Source organism: Odocoileus virginianus, chromosome 26, assembly GCF_023699985.2.
Source record: "Odocoileus virginianus isolate 20LAN1187 ecotype Illinois chromosome 26, Ovbor_1.2, whole genome shotgun sequence".
NCBI classification, from domain to species: domain Eukaryota; kingdom Metazoa; phylum Chordata; class Mammalia; order Artiodactyla; family Cervidae; genus Odocoileus; species Odocoileus virginianus.
Window position 1 is genome coordinate 42,861,234 of NC_069699.1, and position 21,295 is coordinate 42,882,528.

The window sequence follows — 21,295 nt, forward strand, 5'->3', positions numbered from 1 at the left end:
GCAAAAGGCAGGTTACTGTGGGCTCTGCATGATACTGGGGATTCAAAACCCTGTTTAACATTGGAAGCTGGAGGTGATCAATGAAAGCAATGCATCTCTCAGGCCTAACAGAAAAAGATGATCAGCTGCCTATAAAAGAGACTGAGGAAAGACCTCATGAAGAAGGGAAAGACTTTAGGGAACATTTGGACATGTCACCCTGCAGCTCAGACTTCTTCCATGTCTTCAGGGGATGCGCTAGCTCCTTTACCTGGCTGAACACACAGATTGATCTGGACCGACCCTCTCAACCCAGTATTATTCTTTTCAGCATCACCTCCACTCACCTGTTCTCTCTGCTTCCCACATTCACCCCCCCAGTCCACTACATCCAGTCACTGAACTCCTTTCGGTCAAGCCAGCTAAGTCTACACTTCCTGAGGGTGGGAGAGGATTTATTACAATCTAAAAACAGCACTTTCCTCCTCAATTGTTTGCTATTTTTCCTGCCCTACCTCACTGCATACCGTTGGTTAATACCTATCTGTCTTAAAGTGTTCACTTCATCATCGCTTATTCCAAGAAGCCACCACTGAGTCCCTAGCCTGCTGCATGTCCCAGCTCTCTGCTCTCTCAGCCTCCCCACTATCCTGCCCCTCTCTGAGACTGCTCTGTCTACACTCAACTGCGAGCACCTTCTTTCTTCCTGGTTGCATCCATACCCAACACATACAAACCCAAAACCTTGAAGCTCATGTGGGAAGAAAACCTGTCTTCCTTACCTACAAAAGCAGCCCCAGTACTTAACTCATAGCACTCAACACATTTGCTGAATAAATAAATAACCAGAACAAAGAAATGAAAGGCAAAATTAAAGATTCCTGATGGAAAAGATTAGAAACAAAGCCTAAAGAAGAAAAAAACTTGACACAAAGACAAAAAAAATTAATTAAATAATATGATGAGAATCTTTAGACTCTTCAAAAAACAGATGATAAAATGCAAAGGAAGTAAATCGGTACATTTTAGAGAATCCTAAGTGGCACAAAACAAAAACCAAACTTTAACCATAGAGTTAAAATCCTGGCATGATTATACAATGTGTGATGCAGAACTGCTGTAACTCTATTAAATACTTTTATGGCTTTATTGATGAACTTTTGATTAAATAACCTTTAGAATGAAAATGTGTAGAGATTATGTAATGAAGCAGACGAACCCACAATATTTTCACCAATGCAAGGCATCCCAGGGATCTTTTGCATTACAAAAGCTTCTTGTGTAATCTGAAACACAACTGGACATAATTAGCAATACAGAACAAATGAGCGCCGAAAGAAAATACCATCCTTATACTTTTAATACGGAATCGATTACTTTAAAAAGCAAATCCACAGCAAGCAAAGCACAGGAGAAACAGCTCTGAAGAAAATCTGCAAATTAAAACCAGGGCACCAGAAAGTTCTGAGCTGAACTAACAAATGACGCTCTTCTCTATTCAACTCTGCACAAACACGGCCTACAGGAGGCATTTAAATTGATTTAACAATATCTGCCCAGTTAATACTGTGTTCATTTAATGCATGGCTTAGGCTTCTGTAAAATCATTTTTCAAATTTCAGCATGGAACAGAATTAGCACTCTCATTTTTATGATAATATTGTTAATTTAATGCATGGCTTGGAGTTAGACTTCAAAGTGAATCAGAAAACTATGGCTTTTCTCTTGTCAGAAACATCTCTTTTCATGCACCAGTGGTTTAACCTTAAATTTTAACTTCAACTGCACAAAATCACTCTCATATTTCAACAATTTTTTCATAATTTAATCATTTAGTTCATTGATCTTAGAAGGATTTTGCAATATCCTGCTCAGGAAAACTAAAACAAGTTTTAGCATTAGCTTTTCATTTTTATTCTCTGGAAAGATCTGGAAAGAAATTTTCAGTATAACATATAAGATGCACTTAGCAATGAAGGTAATACAAACATGAAAATATGTAAAATGGCTGGAATGGGCAAGGAAAATTTTTTCCACTATTTAAATTCCCTTCCTCCCTTCCCCATTATGGCACTGAAAATCAAATGGCAAGGAAAAATTAGAATTGTACAAACAAAAAGTCTATAAAGTACAAAACCTTCCAACATTATTAAGATTGTATTTTTTACTTTCTCCCCAGAGGTTTGTGACATCGTACAGGAGGCAGGGATCAAGACCACCCTCAAGGAAAAGAAATGCAAAAAGGCAAAATGGTTGTCTGAGGAGGCCTTACAAATAGCTATAAATAAAAGAGAAGTGAAAATCAAAGGAGAAAAGGACAGATATACCCATTTGAATGCAGAGTTTCAAAGAATACCAAGGAGAGATAAGAAACCCTTCCTCAGTGATCAATGCAAATAAATAGGGGAAAACAGTAGAAAGGGAAAGTCTAGAGATCTTTTCAGGAAAATTAGAGATACCAAGGGAACACTGCATGAAAAGATGGGCACAATAAAGGACAGAAATGGTATGGACCTAAAAGAAGCAGAAGATATTAAGAAGAGGTGGCAAGAATACACAGAAGAACTATACAAAAAAGATCTTCATGACGCAGATAATCATGATGGTGTGATCACCAACCTAGAGCCACACATCCTGGAATGTGAAGTCAAGTGGGCCTTAGGAAGCATCACTGCGAACAAAGCAAGTGGAGGTGATGGAATTCCAGTTAAGCTATTTCAAATCCTGAAAGATGATGCTGTGAAAGTGCTGCACTCAATATGCCAGCAAATTTGGAAAACTCAGCAGTGGCCACAGGACTGGAAAAGGTCAGTTTTCACTCCAATCCCAAAGGAAGGCAATGCCAAAGAATGCCCAAACTACTGCACAATTGCACTCATCTCACATGCTAGTAAAGTAATGCTCAAAATTCTCCAAGCCAGGCTTCAACAGTTCTACATGAACTGTGAACTTCCAGATGTTCAAGCTGGATTTAGAAAAGGCAGAGGGACGAGAGATCAAATTGCCAACATTCCTTGGACCACAGAAAAACAAGAGAGGTCCAGAAAAATATCTACTTCTGCTTTACTGATTATGCCAAAGCCTTTGACTGTGTAGACCACAACAAACTGTGGCAAATTCTTCAAGAGATGGGAATACAAGACCACTTGACGCGCCTCTTGAGAAACCTGTATGCAGGTCAGGAAGCAACAGTTAGTACTGGACATGGAACAACAGACTGTTTCCAAATAGGGAAAGGAGTACATCAAGGCTGTATATTGTCACCCTGCTTATTTAACTTATATGCAGAGTACATCATGAGAAATTCTGGGCTTGATGAAGCACAAGCTGGAATCAAGATTGCCAGGAGAAATATCAATAACCTCAGATATGCAGATGACACCACCCTTATGGCAAAAAACAAAGAAGAACTAATGAGCCTCTTGACGAAAGTGAAAGAGGAGAGTGAAAAAGTTGGCTTAAAGCTTAACATTCAGAAAACTAAGATCCTGGCATCTGGTCCTATCACTTCATGGCAAATAGATGGGGAAATAGTGGAAACAGTGACAGACTTTATTTTCTTGGGCTCCAAAATCACTGCAGATGGTGACTACAGCCATGAAATTAAAAGATGCTTGCTCCTTGGAAGAAAAGCTATGACCAACCTAGACAGCATATTTAAAAACAGAGACATTATCTTGCCAACAAAGGTCTGTCTAGTCAAGGCTATGGCTTTTCCAGTAGTCATGTATGGATGTGAAAGATGGACTGTGAAGAAAGCTGAGCACCGAAGAATTCATGCCTTTGAACTGTGGTGTTGGGGAAGACTCTTGAGAGTCGCTTGGACTGCAAGAAGATCCAACCAGTCCATCCTAAAGGAAATCAGTCCTGAATATTCATTGGAAGGACTGATGCTGAAGCTGAAACTCCAATACTTTGGCCAAATGATGCAAAGAACTGACTCATTTGAAAAGACCCTGCTGCTGGGAAAGATTGAAGGCAGGAGGAGAAGGGTGACGACAGAGGATGAGATGGTTGGATGGCATCACCGACTCAATGAACATGAGTTTGAGTAAACTCCAGGAGTTGGCGATGGATAGGGAGGCCTGGCATGCTGCAGTCCATGAGGTTGCAAAGAGTCGGACATGACTGATAACTGAACCGAACTGAACTGGAAACACTGAAAAGTCTTCTGAAACATCTACCCAGCAAGCAAGAGAAAATTGACAGTGTAATGAAGGGTGAAATGATAATGTCCCTTCCCGTAAATGGAATGCAGTCAACAAGAACAATGCATTCAAACAGATTTGGAGGGCATCCTGATGGAGTTTCAAATATCACAGCCCCCTATACTCATAAGAGCCTGCAACGGGGTCTTCCTCTAAACAGCCAAGTGACCACTTTAGACAGATAAAGGGAAACCATACAACATACTACTAGAGCAATTCTGCCACTGTAAAAATTGGAAAAAGAGATAGAGGAATAAATCACCACATAATTTGTCAAGGTAAAATTGGTGAAATACATTTAGGGTTGGAAGAGGTGATTTAAGGACATGCAAATGAAGACTTGCCAATTATAAATCTAGTGATTAGGACCCTCAAAATACTGTTGCTATGGATTGAATGTTCGTGTCCTTCGTATGTTGAAGCCCTTTAACCCACAGTGTGATGGTATTAGAAGATAGGACCAGGGGGAGATATTATTACGGCCATATATAATATACAATTGCAGTTAGATGAGGTCAGGAAATTAGCACTCTTGTGATGCGACTGTGCCCTGATAAGAGGAGATATGAGAGAGCTTGCCCTCTTTCTCTTTCTTTCTGCATAAGCATAGGGAGATAAGGCCATATGGGCAGACCAGAAAGTGACTATGTGCAAGCAAGAAAGAGAATTTTCATCAGAAACTGTCTTGCCAGACCTTGATTTTAAACTTTCTAGCCTCTGTAACTGGGAGAAAATAAATTAATGTTGTTTAAGCCACTCAGTATTTGGTATTTAGTTACGTCAGATCAAGCTGACAATACAGTTTCTAAGTATGTAAATATTATACCCTACTTAGTGGACATTCTGATAATTCCTAACTCTGTGCAGACCCTCCTTCAGTGAAGCAATTTAAGTTGCAGAGTTTATTCAACAGAAGCATACCCAGTCTTACAAAAATACATGCATGAGTCCATGGATTGTAGCACTCTTATGTAGAAAAGAGATTAGTAACTGTATAGTGTCCAACAAAGGGGGACTGGTTAAAAAATTAAGGCAAACTATAGAGGCTGCAGTCCATGGGGTTGCGGAGAGTCGGACACGACTGAGCGACTTCACTTTCACTTTTCACTTTCATTCACTGGAGAAGGAAATGGCAACCCACTCCAGTGTTCTTGCCTGGAGAATCCCAGGGATGGGGAAGCCTGGTGGGCTGCCATCTATGGGGTCGCACAGAGTCGGACATGACTGAAGCAACTTAGCAGCAGCAGCATAGAAGATGGGATTCTCTGTTCTGCAGATACACTTGATACAATATGAGTATAAAAGCAAGTTGCTGAATATTCTGTAAAATAGGATTCGACTTTTTTGGGGAAAATATGTGTTCATATATACAGAAAAATTTGGAAGAATATGTGCCAAAAGAAAGGGAATGGGAACATTACAGAGTTGTTTAAAATTTTTATATATGTTGCCTACATTAAAAGCAATCAGTATGTTAAGAGTTACTTCTAATTAGTGGTTCCTTTTATGACCTCAGGCTTTTAAAATAAATTTGAACATATTTGATCCATCCCCTTATCCATTAAGGGAACAGAGTTCATAATTTTACTATAGAGTCTTCAAATAAAAAAACTTCAGAGAATCCTTATAGATGTCAAAATAATTATGCAAATAGTCTTGAAGCTGATCATTTATGTAGAAAACTAATAAACAGATGTACAGTGAGGGTTAATGGGCCCTCTAATGGGTTTCTTTATAAAAGGGACCAATTTGGGGTAAAAAAAATAATTTTTTTCCATAACTGTTCTATAATAACTGGCATGTCTACTTTTAATTATCTTAATCACCCTCTCTTCATTATTGAGCTGACACTGTTTGTATATCTTAATGAACTTACAGAGATTATTTCAATCGATTGGTTTTGTTAACAGAACAATAAATCCTGACTGATAAAGGATTCACAATGTAATTAGTTAGCTCTTCTTATTATGCAAATTTCTGATACTTCTGTAATGAGTAATTAAAGATTAATAAGAAAGATAGTCTCAAATTAGCTGCTTCTTATCTGTAAATGCTTCAGGATGTGTGAGGATCAGGCCACGTCTGCATATTAACAATGAGACTGGTAACCAAAGTAACTTTTCTTGATTTGGAACTCCAAAGTTCCATCTAAAAAATCTTCAAAGAGCTATTCCTGAGGCCACACAGTTTCACAGTAAGACGGCTGAGTGGTTCAACAACACTGTCTTCATTTCTGCCCAGGAAAGAGGATGTGGGGAACCTGGGCAGTTTCTGAGTCTTCACTGTGTCATCTCCTGGTACCTCTGTCTCCATGTCAAGCAGTACAGAACTGGGGTGAAGATCCAATAACATCATCTACATGGGGACGCTTAGCAGTGGTACTCCATGGAAAGAAAATGCTGATATAACTCATTCAATAAGGATTTAAACTACTATTTGCCAGGGACTGTCCTGGGCACCAGGGACAGTTCAATGAATAAATAAGACTAACCTCTGGTCCCATGGAATTTATTATTCTCTTTCTTTTCCTTTTCAGGGTTTTTTGAAATCTGAAGCTATTAAATCATGGTGCCCTGTTGTCATGCCTTTCTGCTCCAAGTCTCATCAGAAGCAGGCAGGACACTAATCAAACAATCCCATCTGCAAGCCCAGAGTCACTTCAACACCTGTGCCCTCTGGCTGGCAAATAAGAATGGATGTCATGCCCATGCAGAAGACTGCCCAGAAATAGGGTTCCATGATGATACACTCTGCTCAGAGGCCCAGAGAAGCCATGCAGACACAGCAATAATACTCTCGGGAGCATGTCCTTGCCGCTCGCTCTTCAAACAGCAGCCCTTCTTTAACACCTACCACTGGCTTCCTGAGCACCAGTTCAGGCCATGTTGGCAGGGACCCTGTGGACAATGACACTGCACCTGCCACAGCTGCAGGTTGAGGTGCAGACTCAGGTGGTTCATCCCAAGACATGCCACTGTGTGTGGCAAAATTAGGATTCAATACTAAGTCCCAACTCTGAAGCCAAGCTCTGTCCCCCTCACCACACTGCCTCCACTGCGTGCTGCATCCACTCCGTGTCCCAGAGAGAGGTGATTCGGCAAAGCACAGGTAACCACCACACAGGATCACCGAGCTAAGTATTCAAGTAAAAGAATCAGGCTCATGTGGCTGTCATTTTTGGAAAAGAGTTGGAGGGAAATAAGGGGTGTATATACATGACCCTTAAAAAGACTCATACCAGAGAATTGAGGAGAAGAGGAAAAATAACTGGAGACAGACTCTTGAATCAGTGCTCCTGCCCAGGCAGCATGTTCCTAACTGGGCTCGCTTCCCAGATCTCTCACTTTTCAGCTACCAAGATACAGACACTCTCAATCCCTGCAATTTCACCTGAGAAAATCTCAAAACCACCCCCTACTCCTAGAGCCCCTGTGAGGAATGAGGATAATGCAAATATGAAACGTAAGCAAATGGCACACAGTAGGCACTTAATAAGTACCATTTTTGCTTCTGAAGCTAAAGATGGAATACTCTCTGAGCCTTACCCTGCTCTCTGCATTTTCAATATCTTATCATCATGATTGCTATCACTGTTATCACACAAACCTAGCTTAAAATTAATTTCCATATAAGAAAATCTAGTAGTTTAAGGAAAATCTCCCTAAGTCTTATTCCCCAAGGTTCTAAAAGGTTTGGTTCCCAAATCTGGTGCTACTCTTCCAGATGACAGTGCCTGAGTGCCAGGTGAGAAAAAAATGTGCCCAACTGCTTTCCCAGACCCCAAAACTCCTCCAACATCATGATTCAGTGAACTCACATGGGAATAACGGACCCTCGTCCTAGGGCATCTAATGTTGCGTATACAAAAGCAATAACAATGTTAACTGCTTGCTGCTAAAAGATCAAGAGAACTCAAAGTGCAAAGAAAGCACAAAACAGCTGCACTCACAGCAATTATGTTGAAGAAGTCGTCATCCCCCAGCGTATCCAAAATAGACGAGACTGTTTGCTTTGCAATCGTCATACGGAGCCCTTTCATGCTGCCACTGACATCCACTAAAATGACCACATCTTTTGGAGAAGTCGCTGCCTGGATGTACCTATGTCCGAGGAAAATTAAGCAAAAATGAATTCTGAATCTCTCTGCAAATGTTCTCTTTTAAAAAATAACTAAGAGGCTTGACCATTTCCTACCATTTTCGGTTCCTGCAGTCAAATGCAATGACTCCATTCTCATCTGGTTCCCATTTAATCCCTAGAAGAAAAATGGAGTTATGAGAAACCCAGAAACTTCAAATATTTATTCATAGCATTTCAAGGCTGTTCTGCTCTGCTGATTGAAGGAACAGGGTGAAAAATCACATGCAAAGACCAACCCTGGGGCTCATCACTTGCTCCATCACCAACTCTGGGAAGGTGCTTTAGAGCTGGAACACCATAGCAAACACGGCCTCAGCTCAGCTGCTCCAGATCTGCTAGGGAGTGGTGACATCTTTAGTAACCCGCTGTCCATCAAGAAAGGACATGACTGCAGCTCCTTCCTAAGGCTATTTAAAGTTTGCCAAGGCCATTTCCCACTGTTCTACAAGTTGCTGGATGTGGCTGCATCGTTTGTAGATCTCTGGGCAGAGTCCTGCCCTGTTTCTGGACCCAGATAGGTAATGTTTAGAGCATGGTGGGGGCGGGGCATTAGAAAGTATTCAGTACGTTTCCATCTCAGAATATACACAGTCTGTTCTCTTGTCAGCCCTGTTTTAGCTTGGCCTCCTACTTTGAAATGAAATAAAATGGCCCTAATTATGCTGCATAATAAAAGTTGAATTTCAGTCTTTGAAGCCTGGGGGGTTTTCTCCATACATAAAATGGGATCCAACATCTTCAGCCTTGTGGCTTGCAGGCTGGTCGGGATATATCCAAACTTCACATTCTCTATTTAAAACCTAGTTTTTAAGAATAAACTTTAATTTAAAAAGAAAAGTGTTTGTTGCCTAAAAGTAAGATAGAAAATCCTTGTTTTCAACCATCAGTGTTGCTCAGGGATGGAGGATTTTGCAGTTAAGAAAATAAACAAATGAAAATTATTTTCACAGGAGAAAGGCCTGAGACTGTAGTATTGAGATTCTCCTTTCCAATTAATAAGTGCCAGTTCTCTGGACCACACTGGGCTGATAATAGATATGTGCTTAAGATAACACTGCTAAATCATTTCAGAAATAACTATGAGATAGAAGTTTATAAACTGAAGAGTCATTTTGTTCTGTTCTCCTTATATCTACATCTTCCTCCCACAAATGGACCTAATTTAAAGATTCTCTATAACAAATCAGAAAATAGAAGTAAGAGACGCCACTGCCAATTGAAGGTTATTAGGTAATGAAGATAAAATAGAAGTGACATGATAGTGTACACTATAGGAGAAGAATATAGTTTATTTTAAAAACATCTGATACACTGCATTTGTATAAAGCCAAGTATCGCTAGGTTGACAGTCTTGACACATAAAATGAAATTATATTCATAGGGAGGCTAAGTAATACTCCAGTGTATAACTCCACCAAGAACTGGCTTGAGTCCAAATAAAGAAAATTATTTTTAACGTGTGACCCATAGTAGACACTCAGTGGACATTCCTTGAATTGAACTGTGGCCAGTGTTCTTAGACCATAACCCTACCTGCTCATCCTCCACCTCACCCTCCTCTGCCACTCCTCCTTCATCACAGCCCCATCACTGTGTGCTCCGCTGGAGAAGAAACATGCAATTCCGTTTTACTGCCCCAGCATTCAGGCCAGGGCCTAGGGGAAAGTAATTAGTGATACTCTATATTCTCCTTTTGGACTGAGATCCTGTCCCAGAAAATGGGCTTGTAATTTCACACCGGTAATGCTGAAGCTTGGTGCTTTTCAAAAAGGCTCTAGGGAAGAATCTTTCCTTGCCTCTTCTTAGCTTCTGGCAGATCCCAGTAACACTTGGTGTTCCCGAGTTGCAGCTGCATCATTCCAACTTCTTCTTCCATCTTCACATGGCTGTCTTCTTTCTGTGTCTGTGTGCCCTCCCTCTCTCGTAAGGACACTTGCCACATGGGATTTAAGGCTTACCCAGTAGGATCACTTCCCAACTATATTAGATCTGCAAAGATCCTATTTCCAAGAAAGGTAACAACTGACGTTCCAGGGGCACATGAATTTAGAGGGACACTATTTAACCCACTACACGTAAAACATGTAGGACTTGTAAAATAAACGTGAGGAGTGGCCACAGGGCAAAGAAGATTATCTCAGGCAGAGAGAACCACGTCTGCCAAAGTCTGAGAACAGCATGTAGAGTTCAAGGAGCCAAAGGAAGGCTGGTGTGGCCGTGCAGAGAGGTGTCTACACTGAGGAATGGGCTGGGTGACAGTGGGGACCGAGAGGTACGGGCTTTTCCTGGCTAGGAAAGGAGATACGCTATTGACATGAGGACCTCAACACAACTCTACACACAGCTGCCCTGATGTCACAGCAAAGATAACATCTCGACTCAAATCAGGGCTAGATGGGCTCTGAAGGATGATCTTACTCACACTTGACCTCTGGGCCCAGATCTTCATTTCATGGCAGGGACTCCAAGGCTCTCAAAGTTTAACAGGTTTTCCTGAGATTTCCAGCCAGGACTAAGACTTGATCTCCCAAATTCCATGCCACCATTCTCCACCTTACACAGGCAGTGTAAGGCAGTTCCATGAGAATTTACTGGATGTTAGCAAGAGTTAAGTGAATAAAAGTAAAACTGGTTTCTACACCATGGGAGGAACATCTGAGGGTCTTTAATCTGCTTAAATTCATTTTCAACCTCTGCTGCTGGGACAGCAAGAGGCAGCAGTTACCAAATTAATTTGAATATTGAGCCCTTCTGTTCCCAAGAATCTCATAACAAAATGTTTTAGAAGACAAACTTCAGGAAACCCTGTCCCAGATGGTACTACCTCTCCTAGGATATTTCAACATTTTAGTGTATTTTTTGTACACAGCAATATTTTTAAAATGCTCAAGTAATCAAATTCTCTTCAGAGAAATAATAGGTGGTTCATCTTACATCTTTGAGATCCAGGGAACTGTCACTTAACCAAGAAGCACCCCTAGGAACCACATAATTTCTGGAAGTGTCAATATGCCTATGAGATCCCACCCAGGCTCGCTGGGGCATGCATCTCAAGATAGAAGGAATAGTGCTGTTCAGCAGCAGATTTCACTGCCATGCAGCCTTCTCTCTATGGCACTCCAGACTTCATGGCCAGTATCAGTGATGCCTAGCCTACCTTCCTCAGCTTTTATAGGACTATGTCCCTAGAATATTCAGTATATCCATAGGAGAAACTAAAAATAATGTTGAAACCTCTTCGGCAGATTCAATGCTCAAATCTGATTTAATATTAAAATATTGCGCAATATTCCAATATCCTATTGTTTGTCTCCCGAAGGTATTAAAAACTAACATTGGAGGGAAATTAATTTCATCTAACACAACATAGTCTTCCTGCCACATGAAAATGAAGAGTAGGGCAAACAGGGCAGAGCCTAACTCGGGCATCCTCAAAGGTCAGAAGGTTCAATAAATGTGTTCCCTTCTGGAATAGGTTGGAACTGAGTCTCTTTCACTGGTAACCAAAATCTCTGATGAATGCATTTCCCCACAAGAGGGAGCTTCATGGGGGCAGTGACTTTCCCTCCTTAGGTCACCATTTTATCCTCAGGGCCTCACATGGGGCTTAGAACAAAGAACTCAGGACACACTTTTGTAAGAATGAAGAAATATCCTTTCTGCCTAAGGGCAAGTACATTTACCACTGATTCATTCTATTGTACCACTCTAAACAGGAAAAGAAGCATCCTAAAAAGAAAAAAGGATCTTAGATTCAAAAAAAAGAAAAAAACATGGATCATTCATCTAACAATCATTTTACATCCAGGAGACAAGAGGTGTACTCTGTTCAACACCAGGCACAGAGTGAGCCCTGAGATGTATCAGGGTACTGAAGCCCTTTGGAGGACTATGACACATGTCTTTATTCACACAGAAAATATGCAGAAATTTTACAAAGTCAGAATTCTGCCACAAATGTCATAAAAGAACTGTAAGCATTTCTGCATCAATTTTTCTGATTATGACTGATAAAAATCTTGTACACAAATTAATCTCTCCTAGGAACATGAATTTGAGCAAACTCTGGGAGACAGTGGAGAACAGAGGAGCCTGGCATGCTGCAGTCCATGAGGTCATAAAGAGTCGGACTTGACTTAGCCACTGAACAACATTAGATAAACCCTTTGTAAGGATTTTCTTTTGTTATGGACTGAATGTTTGTGTCCAGCAACATTCATAGATTGAAGAACCCCTATTTCTGATATTAATAGATAATTGTCTTTGCAAGGCAGTTAGGTTTAGATGAAGTCATGAGACTGGAGCCCCCATGATGGGATTAGTGTCCTTCCAGAAAGAGTAAGAAAATCAAGAGCTTCTTCTGTCTCCCATGTTAGGACACAGGGAGAAGCAGCCATCTGTAAACCAGAAAGAGGGGTCTCATCAAGAATTAAATCTTCATCTTGGTCTTCCCAGCCTCAAAAACAATGAAAAATAAATGTCTATTGCTTAAATCGTAAACACCTAGTCTGTGGTGTTTTGTTAAGGCGGCCCAAGATGACTAATACATCTCTATTATCAAATTTCAAATTTGAAACTTTCAAATTCAGTTTGAAGACTTCCTGCTGGTGGAGACAATAGATAATCTGCGGTTTCTTCTTATTTACTCCACCTTCATTCAAATGCCGCGTTGTTAAGTTGTTCCTGTGGCTTCCTGATGGATCCGCCCCCCCACCATGCTCTATTTTCACATCTGCATTAAATTTACTCGCTGTTGAGTGTATCAGAGCAGATTGCAATTTGGTGACACTGGAACTTTAATAGACCACTGTTTATTATAATGTTATCTTTAAAAGGATGCTTATTGTTTAAATTTCTGTGAGCTCCAGGAGGAACCATGCATGCCCTGCTGAACACAGCTCTTGGGAAATGTTGACTAATCTGGCAAAGCAGGCACTCGGCAGGCAAGTCTCAGGGGACAGATGCTGTGTGCAGGGCAAACAGCTCCTGCAGGCAGAGGCTGGCAGTCTCAGAGCCTCAAAGTGAGAAGACATCAGGTGCCTAGTCTTACTTAATGAAAACATAAAAGACTCTACTTAATTGCTCCAAGATTATGCAGGGCATTTTTTTTTTCCTTCTTTTAGGTTGAGCTTGTTAATTTCTACAGCTGTGATGCTGGCACAATTGCAGCCTCGAGTCCTGTTTCACAACTTGTAAGCAAAATTAAAACTTCCTTTTTTAATTACAATTTAAACCTAGCCAGCATTACATTCCTATTGCAAAGCAGAGGCCTGGGGAGGCCACAGCAGGAACACTTGTTCCAAAGTCATGGTGGATTTTTTGAGGGTGCTCTTGGTGGCACTGACATCAGTAGTGCTTTGGCCATTTCAGCCTCTTCCTCTCAGCCTTGGACTGGGGAAACCTAAGCTCAAATTTTTCCATTTCTTACATTTTTCAGTTGGAATTTAACTCATGGCTTTCTCCTCTCCCTGGTAATAACAACACGATAACAGTAATAGCAATAAAAGCAATCTCTTGTGCAGAAAGATTAAGTATGCAATGTTTCACACCCCAATTCCTCACTTTTGGTGGTGAGTCTATGAACTCCTCTATTGAGAAAGATGCTGAAATGACACATAGGTCCTTATATGGGTGTGCACACATATGCAGATGCCACACTGCTTTCCTATCCTGTACTCTGTCAACAGATTTAAAATATTTGAATTTAATCTTTCACTTTCTCCTAAGGGAAGAGAAAAAAACTTTTAACCCTGAACCCTAAAGGAAAATACCACAGAATCAGTAACTTGAATTGTAATTCTCAATGCAGGGATACTCACCTGGATACTGCCTAAAAAAGCCCTTTGCACTTCCAAAGTACTGCCATATGAGACTTGGGTCACGATCAAAGTTATCTACAAAAACTTTGTTTAGGGATTCGGACCAGTAAACTCCATTGACAATTGCTGGATCTGGAGAAAAACAGAGGTGGGAGAGAGAAAGAAAAGAAATGTTATAAACCAAAGTGAAACTGAACCCGGCTGGCATTTCATATAGCTGACAGATATCACCACGGGGGCTATCCGGCAGGAAGATGTGAAGAAAGTTAGACCTCCCAAAATGGTTAGCTCCTAGGAATTGCATACATTAGGGCTTCCCCATCCTGCTTGAGCCTTCCAAGCCACCCAGGAGCCTCTATTTATAACTCCTTGCTTGAAAGGCACATCCCTTTTTGGGCAACTTTGAATCTGGCTGAGCAAATAGTTCCTTAGAAAGAAAGAGAGACCTTCTCAGCACTCTCTTCTGTGTTTTGGCTCCTGAGTCAGAACTCAGCATTAAAAACAGGAAAAATGTGTTTTCTGCCACTGCACTCACCTAAGTCAGCACAGCCCTGTTTCGGTTCTCTCCATCTCTAACAGAAAAGTTTGTTTCAAAAATAAGTAAATTGGAATTACACAACTAAATCTCTCTACTTCTTCTGTTCAGCAGATTATGAGCTCTGTAAGGGCAGGAATCATCTTGCTTTGGTAGCCTGCTGCACACCTTTAACCAGCACATGGCAGAAACACCAAAAATGCTGGATGGATAAAGAAATGAATGGATGGATGAATAAAACAGAGGTTGTTCTCCAATTCCAGACAACTGCCTACTCTTCTGCCCTGTGAATCCATGAGTAAATCTCTTTTCCTCATCCTTAGCAGTCCAAAGATAACCCCTTGCCTTTTGTCTACAGATGAGAATTCTGAGTGAAGACAAAGACAGAAAATAAACAAATATTTCTTGTATACTGGTCAAAGATCATCCTCTGATCCCACAGAGGATGCTCTTTAAATGGCCATTTTTCTTTAACCTTAGAAGGTTCTATTTCAAAATGATGACACACTCGGCAAAATGTTGTCATAGGGGAATAGATAACTGTCCACTCCCAGTCTGATGAGGGTTAGGATGAGCAATTAAGCCGGTGTGACACAACTAGTGAGTCCATGCTCTAGAGCCTGTGAACCTCAACAACGGAGCCAACTCGCCTAGAGCTGTGCTTCACAGCAAGAGAAGCCCACACACAATAATGAAGAGTAGCTTCAGCTCATCACAACTAGAGAAAGCCTTTGTGCAGCGAAAAAGACCCATAATGGCCAAAAAATAAAATAAATAAATCTTAAAAAAAAACCACACACAAACATTGACATAAATGGATTAATGGTCACAGGCACTCACAAAGCCATCAATGGAGCCAACCCATTCCCCTGGAGTCCAGCACCCTCACCAGAAGTCCTATGGGACTGTGAATCACAGCAACCCCACTGTGGCATCCTCATTTCAAAATCCTTCCATACTTCGCAGACAGGGGGAAAGGGGACAGATTCCATCAGTCCAGTCAAGTTACACAGCAAGCCAACAAGCAAAGCAACTCTAGAAATGCTTATATAAGTGAAAGCTCACTGTTGGTACTGGCACTCACTACTCCTCCTCCCCAGCTGCCTGCCTTTGCCAGCTGATTCCCTCTAAGAGGTTGAGGATGAGCCAAAGCTCATGATATGAGTCTGACTCAGTGGACAGACATGGCACCTTGTCTTACTGTCTCACCTCCAGCCTATCTCATTCTTTTAGACCACTTACCCAGATTAAACAGGCCACTGGGATTCTAACTTTCATCTCAAGGGTAAATACTCTAACTCTTGTAGACTATAATAAACCACATCCTAGACTAGGAGAGTGAAAACAATCAACATTTTCCTGCAAAGTAATTTTGAGTAAGACTTTATCCTCACCATTTTGGAAAATATGGTGCATTATTGTTCCTGTCCAAGCTTGACAATAATTACTGTGACTCACTCCTTGCTGTGAAAGCCACTTAAATTAATCCACAAAGGTGCAAATGCAATAATGACATTGAAAAATCCACAGTTCTTTGTCTCGTCCATCAATGACCTCAATTATAAAAACCTTCCACAAATTAGAAGCAAAAATTCCATTTCAGTAGCTCTCTGTGTTTCAACATGTTAAGGAGTTCACCATCTTCCAGTTAGACAATTTTTTCTCGAGCATGGTTTCTCTGGTGGTAGTAAAAGGCTTCCCATGTCTCCAGGCAGCCCTAGTAACCTAGTAAGATTGCTCCTCCCTCTGGGAACTGTGAGCAACTTCAGAAATGCAAAAAGAATTGTAGTATCTGAGGATCATTTCACCCACTTCATTTGAACACCACAACTTGCACCGAAATTATGCCTCTTTAAGGCGGCTTTGGTTTTCCAAGGATATGGTGAACAATGGGAGTAGAATCACTAAAAAAATATAGCCTAGTTAGAATAGAGGCTGTGTTACACATGTCTATATGATTAAATATTTGAAAGAAGACTTCCTCGGGCTTGTGAAATAATCAGTGTATTGATTTCACAAGCCTGTTTAGCAAGTAATATTAATAGAAGGGAAAATCTTGAACTGCTGTCCATTGCTACAGTCATCTAAGAGATGGAAAAAAAAAAAAAAAGGAAAACTGTGACATTATTAAATGGAGACTTCATCTAAATATTTAATTTTTTGTTTAAAGACAAGTTAAAAATGATTTTCTCAATAGCACTGACTGACAGAAAGTGAAAGTGAAGTAGCTCAAAGCAGCTCAGTGCTACACATTGTACCCAGTGTAGCCAAGCCCCCAGATCCTTCCACGGTCTACAGAGGAGGACGGGAACACTACATTGGGGTGCAGACTGGCAGCCGATTCAGATGTTCCCTCTCTGGGTGCTGAGCCGATTTGCTTTCTCATGGCCACCTGTAAAAGGGACAGCATCCTCCTAAGCAAGCAGCTTTGCCTTTTCCCTTGTTTGTGTTTTGTTTCAAAATTTGTTAAAAGTTCCCTTTGCTTCAGTTAGGGTTCTTCAGGAGTCTTAGATTAATCTGAGTTTGGGGCTTTACCTTCATCCCTAATCTATAGGGTTTAATGGACCGTATTAACTTCCCATTGCTGCTGAAAGAAATGACCAGATATTGGGGTGGGGGTAGCAGCAGGGGCTTAAAATAACAGAAACCTACTCCAGAGGTCAAGACTCCAAAATCAAGGTGTCTGCAGGGTTGGTTCCTTCTGGAGGCTTGGCTTCCTTGCCTCCCTCCCAGCTCCTGGTGGTAGCCAGCAACCCTTGACATTTCTTGCCTTATAAACGCATCACTCCAATGTCTGCCTCCATCTTCACTTGGCCTCGGCAGGTCTGTTTCTGTATCAAATCTCTTTTTTCTTTAAGAAAACCAGTCACTGGATTTGGGGTCCACCCTAAAATTCAAGATGATCTCATCTCAAAAGCTTTAGCTTAATTACATCTGCAAAGACCCTATTTCCAAATACGGCCACATTTGCAGGATGTACCAGAAGTTAGGACTTGAACATACAGGCCACCTATAGAGGCCACTGTTCAATCCAGTGCATGTACTCATACTCTCTTAATTCTCCTATACAACATACCCATATTCCATGGTTGTTAATGTACAGTTTTTAACATCTGAGTTTGATACGTGCACTCTTCTTTCCTAGTGAAGGATGTTTAAAGACCTTCTCCCTTTTCCTCTTTATGGGAACAATCCAGATTTTCATGTCGGCATTATAATTTTATGAGCTTACGATTCTTCCTGACCTCTTACAATGGGTCCTATCTGTAGTGCACCAAATCGAATTCAAATCATTTCCCTTAATGTTTAGTGTTGTGTCAATGCCCAGGCTCTTAGCTCAATTCAGTGAATTCCACGTAACATGTTCATTTTCTCCAATGTTCCTATCCATTCTGCATCAATTTATGATTCATACTGGTCAATATCAACTCCAGGAACAGCAATTCTTCCTCCTATTTCCTCTACTTTCTGAGAGATTAAAATACTTTTGATGCCAGTCAAAAATTTATCAGATGTTCAGCTTTTAGTAAAACAGACTACTAGCAGATGTTTAGAGAGTAAAAGTCCCACACCACACTGATCAATTTGCAATTTGTATCTGAAAAGCATTCACATATCCCTGGTCTGTCTTTATAATGTATCATACAACCTATCAAAAATCATATTTGTAGCTTCCTTTATTAGTTTCCCTAAATAACTGCTCTCATAGGTGCTTTCCTCTCAAGCTTGCACATTGCTACATAGAGGTCACCTCATGTTGCAGATGGCTTTCTTTCTGCACACTCCCCTTACACACACACACATTTCCTTTCAGTTTTAGTTCTGTAAATAAGTAGCCATCACATTTCAGTCCCAAGTTCCATCTTCCTGTGTCCTGAGACGATCAGCCTCAAGCAAATTCATGTATGTACAGCACTTAGCATAGCAACTGGCACATATAGAACACTTCATAAATAGTGACCATTATTTTCTCCATGTCTTAGCAAATAAATAAGGTTCTGAGACGACTCCCAACTTTCCTCCCTGTTCTCTGCAGTGTGCCTCTGAGCAGTACTGCAGTACTGGTGCAGGCATAAGCCTGGAACTCAGGCTCTAGAGCTGGAATCTCAGGTTTAAGACCTCACTCAACACTTGTGAGCTAATGGTTTGGATCTGGGACTTAACTTCCCTGAGTCTCGGTGTCTTCATCTGTAGAAAGCAGATGAGAGTAGGCCTCCCTCAAGAATTGGTGACACAAAGTCTCAGCAGCAGGAGGACTCCAAAACTATCAGTGGGTACAGCTGCAGCTCTGTGGTGAGCCCCTGACACCCCACCCAGGGTAGTCCAGCTGTCCTAGGACCACCAGGTAAGGTTCGACCTATGTATCTTCCTATCTTCCTTAAATTATCGGGGCCAGGCACTCTTGATGACTCTTCTATTTGTTCAGTTGATGAATATTTATTGAGCATCTACTATCTCAGGCATTCGGCACTGAAACAGACAGATGATAAAGCTAACATTTCAATCTGAGGAGGAGGGATAAGGAAAAACATATAAAAATTCCAAATAGAAATTGGTGTGATGAAGAAAATTAAAAGGGATGGTAGATTTGAGAGTTACCTTATGTGATTAGTCAGGTGAAGAGGAGTTACTCAAATTGGGTGGCCAAGTATTACCTCTTCGAGGAGACACCTGAATGCTAAGAATGAATCAGATCAAAACCTCATTGGGAGCAAAAGCTCTCCAGGCAAAGGGAATAGCAAGTTCTAATGTTCAGAGCAAGTTCTAATGTTCTAATGTTCTATCAAGTTCTGATAGACAGAGAGCCTGATGAACTATGGATGGAGGTTCATGACACTGTACAGTAGACAGGGATCAAGACCATTGCCATGGAAAAGAAATGCAAAAGGCAAAATGCTTGTCTGAGGAGGCCTTACAAATAGCTGTGAAAAGAAGAGAAGCGAAAAGCAAAGGAGAAAAGGAAAGATATACCCATTTGAATGCAGAGTTCCAAAGAATAGCAAGGAGTGATAAGAAAGCCTTCCTCAGCAATCAATGCAAAGAAATAGAGGAAAACAACAGAATGGGAAAGACTAGAGATCTCCTCAAGAAAATTAGAGATATCAAGGGAACATTTCACGAAAAGATGGGTTCGATAAAGGACAGAAATCGCATCGACCTAACAGAAGCAGAAGATATTAAGAAGAGGTGGCAAGAATACACAGAAAAACTGTACAAAAAAGATCTTCATGACCCAGATAATCATGATGGTGTGATCACCAACCTAGAGTCAGACATTCTGGAATGTGAGGTCAAGTGGGCCTTAGGAAGCATCGCTACGAACAAAGCTAGTGGAGGCGATGGAATTCCAGTTGAGCTATTTCAAATCCTGAAAGATGAAGCTGTGAAAGTGCTGCACTCAATATGCCAGCAAATTTGGAAAACTCAGCAGTGGCCACAGGACTGGAAAAGGTCAGTTTTCACTCCAATCCCAAAGGAAGGCAATCCCAAAGAGTGCTCAAACTACTGCACAATTGCACTCATCTCACACGCTAGTAAAGTAATGCTCAAAATTCTCCAAGCCAGGCTTCAGCAATACGTGAACTGTGAACTTCCAGATGTTCAAGCTGGTTTCAGCAAGGTCAGAGGAACCAGAGATCAAATTGCCAACATCCTCTGGATCACCGAAAAAGCAAGAGAGTTCCAGAAAAATATCTATTTCTGCTTTATTGACTATACCAAAGCCTTTGACTGTGTGGACCACAACAAACTGTGGCAAATTCTTCAAGAGATGGGAATACCAGACCACCTGACCTGCCTCTTGAGAAACCTGTATGCAGGTCAGGAAGCAATAGTTAGTACGGGACATGGAACAACAGACTGGTTCCAAATAGGAAAAGGAGTACATCAAGGCTGTATATTGTCACCCTGCTTATTTAACTTATATGCTGAGTACATCATGAGAAACACTGGGCTGGAAGAAGCACAAGCTGGAATCAAGATTGCTGGGAGAGATATCAATAACCTCAGATATGCAAATGACACCACCCTTATGGCAAAAAATGAAGAAGAACTAAAGAGCCTCTTGATGAAAGTGAAAGAGGAGATTGAAAAAGTTGGCTTAAAGCTTAACATTCAGAAAACTAAGATCATGGCATCTGGTCCCATCACTTCACGGCAAATAGACGGGGAGACAGTGGAAACAGTGTCAAACTTTATTTTTGGGGGCTCCAAAATCACTACAGATGGGATTGCAGTCATGAAATTAAAAGACGCTTACTCCTTGGAAGGAAAGTTATGACCAAGCTAGATAGCATATGAAAAAGCAGAGACATTACTTTGCCAACAAAGGTCCATCTGGTCAAGGCTATGGTTTTTCCAGGGGTCATGTATGGATGTGAGAGTTGGACTGTGAAGAAAGCTGAGCTCTGAAAAATTGATGCTTTTGAACTGTGGTGTTGGAGAAGACTCTTGAGAGTCCCTTGGACTGCAAGGAGAGCCAACCAGTCCATCCTAAAGGAGATCAGTCCTGGGTGTTCATTGGAAGGACTGATGCTGAAGCTGAAACTCCAGTACTTTGGCCACCTCATGCAGAGTTGACTCATTGGAAAAGACCCTGATGCTGGGAGGGATTG

At 41.1% G+C, this 21,295-nt stretch overlaps 1 protein-coding gene across 3 annotated transcripts in view; it reads right to left on the bottom strand.

The window, feature by feature from the left end:
* Window positions 1-21,295, bottom strand: part of CACNA2D3 (calcium voltage-gated channel auxiliary subunit alpha2delta 3) — an 848,944-nt gene that overhangs the window by 408,853 nt on the left and 418,796 nt on the right. For all 3 annotated transcript variants that reach the window (XM_070455902.1, XM_070455901.1, XM_070455900.1), the window contains exons 6-8: window positions 14,147-14,278; window positions 8,382-8,442; window positions 8,137-8,287 (exon numbers count right to left, since the gene is read on the bottom strand). In XM_070455902.1, coding sequence (XP_070312003.1) covers window positions 8,137-8,287; window positions 8,382-8,442; window positions 14,147-14,278 — 344 coding nt within the window. The remainder of the gene's footprint in view (window positions 1-8,136; window positions 8,288-8,381; window positions 8,443-14,146; window positions 14,279-21,295) is intronic.